Source organism: Pseudochaenichthys georgianus, chromosome 5 (genome assembly GCF_902827115.2).
Source record: "Pseudochaenichthys georgianus chromosome 5, fPseGeo1.2, whole genome shotgun sequence".
In the NCBI taxonomy this organism is placed as follows: Eukaryota; Metazoa; Chordata; class Actinopteri; order Perciformes; family Channichthyidae; genus Pseudochaenichthys; species Pseudochaenichthys georgianus.
This window is the reverse complement of record NC_047507.1, coordinates 8,259,350-8,265,006: the sequence shown is the minus strand read 5'-3', so window position 1 is coordinate 8,265,006 and position 5,657 is coordinate 8,259,350. Positions and strand designations below refer to the sequence as shown.

The window sequence follows — 5,657 nt, the reverse complement described above, 5'->3', positions numbered from 1 at the left end:
TACATCTAACCACCCCTATTTAGTAGACAACTAGTGTGCATCATTTGATATGGCACAGCTGCTTATCTTTACCATATAGCATCTCTGGTCAGCATGATGAGTCTGGAGTATGGCGCCCCCAGAGGATGGGAGAATTCAGACTTCAGGGGTTAAATTATAACTGTTCAATATTAAAATAGTGGATTTTCCGAGTTTACTGGATTTGTTTATCCCCTTAAATATGCTGTCCTCATGAGAAAACGACTGTATGTGTGTTTAATGATGTACTGTTTGTTGTTGATGTGTGTCTTAGAGAAGTGACGTGTGTTAGCCGCTACTCTGGTGACGTGTCTCTGCTGCTCTCTCTTTCTCCCGGAGCGGCTTGATGGAGCCACACTGACTCCGATCAGCACTCAGACTGAACCAGGAACACGACAGGAGCTTCACGTAGGACACCATGGGGAGTAAGTGGCATTACTCTATTTTATTCACGGTTTGAGTTTGTTTGAATATACCGGCTGCCTTCTTTCAATCGCGAACAATAGCAGGCATTCAGCGTTCGCCGGTAAGCTACTAACTAAGCTAACCTTGGATAGGTTAAGGTTGCAGCTAGCTTGAGCTAATTTGAAGATTTTATTCTAATGAAATTGCGTCTCCTTGCGTTTAAGTCAGATGTGATTCTCAACTAGTGCACATTTACAACACATTGCATTTGTCTTTTAAATACGCGTCCAAAAGTACTGTCTTTTAAAGTATTGTGGGATTAAAGGCTAGTTAGCATCATGCTAGCTGTATGGACTCTACATCCGTGATAGTTTACTGTAAATAGAAATGGATGCTGGTTTCACCTTGTTTTAAAATGAAAACGTTGCAATGCCAGATTGACTAGTCTACTGCCATACCATAATTTAGTGGTTTATGTTAAATAGCTTGCTGTCAAAGTCAATCCCTGTGATTGAAACAGCTGATCGGCTCTAAGACAAAACATTCAGCAGCGATCCTGCAAAACGGTGTAAAATGACTGCAAACACTAAGTACTAGCTACTCCAACTTTCCTCAAATGTATTTGTTAGTATATGCAGATATTGCTGAGAAAATCTAATTAATTGATGCTTTGGCCAGATGTTAGCTGTTTAGCTGAGGGTTAGTGATGACGTTGCATCAAATGTAACTCGGTTGAGAAGATGAATAACTCAGATTGCACAAATATGTGTGATGCTATGTACTGATAAGGACTGTAATGTGTTACATCTGTTTTTTAACTTTGAATCTTTTTTTTCTTCAGTTAAATTTTTGGAGTTCATCAAGCCGTTCTGTGCGGTCTTGCCAGAAATCCAGAAACCAGAAAGAAAGGTATGTTTGAGTCTTCTCAAAACAAAATTATTATGTTGAATTTTGTATTCAATTTGCATGTGAATGACAGTTACTTATTGTCTTTTTTCCTTGCAGATTCAATTTAGAGAAAAAGTACTATGGACTGCCATTACACTTTTCATCTTCCTGGTCTGCTGCCAGGTAAATATGACGTCCATATGACAACATGCTCTTTCCGGAAGCTGTTATTGTCGTTTGTGACACTAACTTTACAAATGTGTTTCTGTGCAGATTCCCCTTTTTGGCATCATGTCTTCAGATTCGGCAGATCCCTTTTACTGGATGAGAGTAATCCTGGCTTCCAACAGAGGTGCTTGAATTGTATATGTTTAACTGAGTTAACCGCTGAGTTCTGTGCAGCTCCAACAAGTTGAAATAATCAACAGTGTTGTTATCAGACCTTATGTAATCTCATCATCACATGTGATAAGTCAAAGGTCAACAAAGTAGGGCTGTATGCATAGTTTCTGCTGCTGTTATTATACTAACACTAATAATGCTTTCTTCCTCCAGGTACTCTGATGGAGCTGGGCATCTCACCCATTGTCACCTCAGGTCTTATCATGCAGCTACTGGCTGGTGCAAAGATCATTGAGGTGGGAGACACCCCCAAGGACCGAGCCCTCTTCAATGGAGCTCAGAAATGTAGGTTTACTGCTGATCATATTTGCTATTTTAAGAAAACTTGACAAACCTTTGAAATGATTTGTTTTGGCTTCCTCTGAAGTTAACAGATACGTCTTCAGTAATGTCTCATTGTTGTTCCTGCCAATTGCAACACATGTTGTCTTTCTTTTCGCAGTGTTTGGAATGATCATCACCATCGGACAGGCCATTGTTTACGTCATGACCGGCATGTATGGAGACCCTTCAGAGATGGGCGCTGGGATCTGCTTGCTCATCATCATCCAGGTTAATACAAACTCCAAATAAATTAGGATAAAGCTAATTTAGGGTGTCTAAAAACTTAAGTGGTCAAAAATTGTACTTATTATTTGTTGTAGTAATCTGCCAATCAACCTGAATATAAAGCATGTTTGTTCTTCTGCAGTTCATGTTTTTTCTTTGCATTATTTGTTTTTTATTTGCATATTTTTCAAATTTAAGATACAATTTGATCATCTTCCTTTGTGGGATAGTCATAAATCAAAAAGTTGTTATCTTTTCTTGTTTTAAATAGCTGTTTGTTTCTGTCTCAGCCCAATACTAACCTCCTGTGTGTTTCCACAGCTCTTCGTTGCAGGTCTGATCGTCTTGCTGCTGGACGAGCTGCTCCAGAAGGGTTATGGTCTGGGTTCTGGTATCTCTCTCTTCATTGCGACCAACATCTGTGAGACCATCGTCTGGAAGGCCTTCAGCCCCACCACGGTCAACACCGGCAGAGGTATTTAAAGCTAGTGACGGTAACATATATGCATATTAATCCATATGATAATGGATAACACTGTCACTGCTGTTGTTTTCCAGGTACGGAGTTTGAGGGAGCCATCATCGCTCTCTTCCATCTCCTGGCCACCCGCACAGACAAGGTGCGCGCCCTGAGAGAAGCCTTCTACAGACAGAACCTGCCCAACATCTTGAACCTCATCGCCACTGTCTTCGTGTTCGCTGTGGTCATATACTTCCAGGTGAGCTGCCACTAAGAGTCTTACCTGATGTTATTGCACTGAAAGAATTAGGATGGCATTACTGATGGCGCGCTTCTTTACCTCACCAGGGCTTCAGGGTCGACCTGCCCATCAAGTCAGCACGCTACCGTGGTCAGTACAACACCTACCCCATCAAACTGTTCTACACCTCCAACATCCCCATCATCCTGCAGTCTGCCCTCGTCTCCAATCTCTACGTCATCTCTCAGATGCTCTCAACTCGTTTTAGCGGGAACTTCCTCGTGAACCTCCTCGGAACCTGGTCTGTAAGTATGACAGTGGAGCTGCACCTCCAGCACGTTTATTCAATTAAATTCAACGGTACACTATTATTCAAATTGGTGACACTTCTGTGGTGCATATAATGCTTGAGACAATAGATATATCCAGTCTTAGTCTATGTTTAACTAGAGGAGATTGAATTACATATTATGCTGCATTTCCACCGCACAGTATAGTACAGCTTGACTTTTTGGATTTTAAACTAGCAAGAGTTTTGGATAATATCTTGTACTTGCTTTTGGTACCCACTGGGACAAGGCTCCAAGTAATCTGAGCCGATACTAAAGGGTGAATATAAAAGCCTGGAGACCATGGCCCTACACAAATCTACTATTATTAAATAGTAAAGCTACCGGTTAAGCGTTGCAATTTTTTGTGGAGTGCAGACATTCCTCTTTTATGGTGAAAGTATTCAACAAGTTTTCAGCTGAATGTGTCGTTGTTAAGGTGATCCGCTGAGAATCCCTCTTACACTAAGGGGAATAATCCTTAGTGTAAAGCAAAATACAGAAATAGAACGGGTACCAAAAGTGAGTTTAACTGAAACCATGCAGTTAAAATGTGGTATTTTCATAAATGGGGAACGGTTGGGTTCTGTCTATCGTGTTGGACCTGCATCATCTTATTTTTAATATCTCATTGTGATTAGGATGCAACGAGTGGTGGACCCGCTCGAGCCTACCCTGTGGCCGGGCTCTGCTACTACCTCTCCCCTCCGGAGTCGTTTGGCTCGGTCCTGGACGACCCGGTTCACGCTGCCATCTACATCGTCTTCATGCTCGGCTCCTGCGCCTTCTTCTCAAAGACCTGGATCGAGGTCTCAGGATCTTCTGCTAAAGATGTAAGTCTTGAGCTTTTCGAAAAGCATTGACGACTTTGCTTTGCATCAATCCCGCATGAAATGAACCCTCGTGTGTCACTTTGTGCGTGTCAGGTGGCGAAGCAGCTGAAGGAGCAGCAGATGGTGATGAGGGGACACAGAGAGACCTCCATGGTGCATGAGCTGAACAGGTACATAGCATTCTGAGTCTCAGGTGGCATGTGTGTTACCTGCAGCATATGGAAAGTTGTCCTTCAGAAAACTTTTTTGTATTGACGCTGGATTTATTATTCACAGGTACATCCCCACAGCTGCTGCCTTCGGTGGCCTCTGCATAGGAGGGCTGTCGGTCATGGCTGACTTCCTGGGGGCCATTGGTTCGGGGACAGGAATCCTCTTGGCTGTGACCATCATCTACCAGTACTTTGAAATCTTTGTGAAGGAGCAGAGCGAAATGGGCAGCATGGGAGCACTGCTCTTCTAAAAAATACCAACCTTCGGGCACACATAAGACACAAAGCATCCACCCGCCCCCCATCATTATTTTAATTTTGCAATTTTTTGCAATTTCGCACAATCAGTTCATTTTGCAGCTGGAATAGGTTTTTTATTTTCTCCGCTATCTGTGTTTTCCACCATTACTTTTTTAGCAGTTGAAACCGTTTTCCCAGCAGGCTGCCTAAGTCCCCACTGACTGTCTTAAAAGCTGAAAAAAGCCTAAAAGCACATCAGTGTGAGGAGCTGTCTTTGATTTACCTCGGGCATTGTTCATCGCAGCATGTTCAAGGAACACTGAGACAGAGACGACGTGATAGTGCTAATTTTAAGCTGAAAGCACTGCCTGGACTTTTTGGGGGAGTTGAAAGAAAGCCATGTCAGGTTCATCTCAAAGTAGCAATCATGGCTGAGGTTTCTGGGGGCCTATAGTAGGGTTTGAAGAGTATAAATAAAATATGCTTGCACTCCTGATGAGGTCTCTGGTAATCTCAGACAAAGCCGTCTATGGTTTTATTTTTAATGATGGACTATGTTTATATTCACTCTGGTCTTATGTAGGGCAAATGTGGTTGTCCTCTGTCTGGGTCCTCAAAGGAAAGTGTGTGTCTGTGTCGTCATGCTCTTTTATTCCCAGACTGTATTGCTGCACAAAACTGCCGACGTGGTCGGGATGAGGGTGGGTTTGATAGGGATGAGAAAGGGTTTCATTTTGGTTTTTACTTTATGTAACAGACATTGTTATTAAAAAAAAAAACAAGATTTTTTTTCCAACATACTTGAAAATGTGTTTTTATTCCTATTATCCCCTTGTTGTGCTTTGATCCTGCATGTTCTGTGACCACCGGTGACACAACACACACGTTACTGAAATCTCAAGTTTGTTGCGCTGATGTTACCCTCTAGAGATGAGATATTTATAAGCCATTGTATTGCGGTTTATAACCTGGCTGTAGGTTAATTAGGTTGTACCTTGCACTTAACTTCCACCAGAGATCCCTGTAGGAAGTTCAATATGACCACACTTCAAATAGTTGAGAGTAAAAAATAACTGGAGG

The 5,657-nt window shown here is 42.2% G+C and overlaps 1 protein-coding gene across 1 annotated transcript; it reads left to right on the top strand.

The window, feature by feature from the left end:
* Nucleotides 1–330: 330 nt before the first annotated feature.
* LOC117446824 (protein transport protein Sec61 subunit alpha) lies at nucleotides 331–5,373 on the top strand. Its single transcript, XM_034083278.2, has 12 exons — nucleotides 331–443; nucleotides 1,265–1,332; nucleotides 1,429–1,494; nucleotides 1,585–1,663; nucleotides 1,867–1,998; nucleotides 2,156–2,265; nucleotides 2,584–2,737; nucleotides 2,821–2,981; nucleotides 3,071–3,268; nucleotides 3,934–4,125; nucleotides 4,219–4,295; nucleotides 4,402–5,373. Exons 1-12 carry the CDS (start codon nucleotides 437–439, stop codon nucleotides 4,586–4,588), a joined length of 1,431 nt encoding a protein of 476 aa, XP_033939169.1. The 5' UTR covers nucleotides 331–436; the 3' UTR covers nucleotides 4,589–5,373.
* Nucleotides 5,374–5,657: the final 284 nt, after the last annotated feature.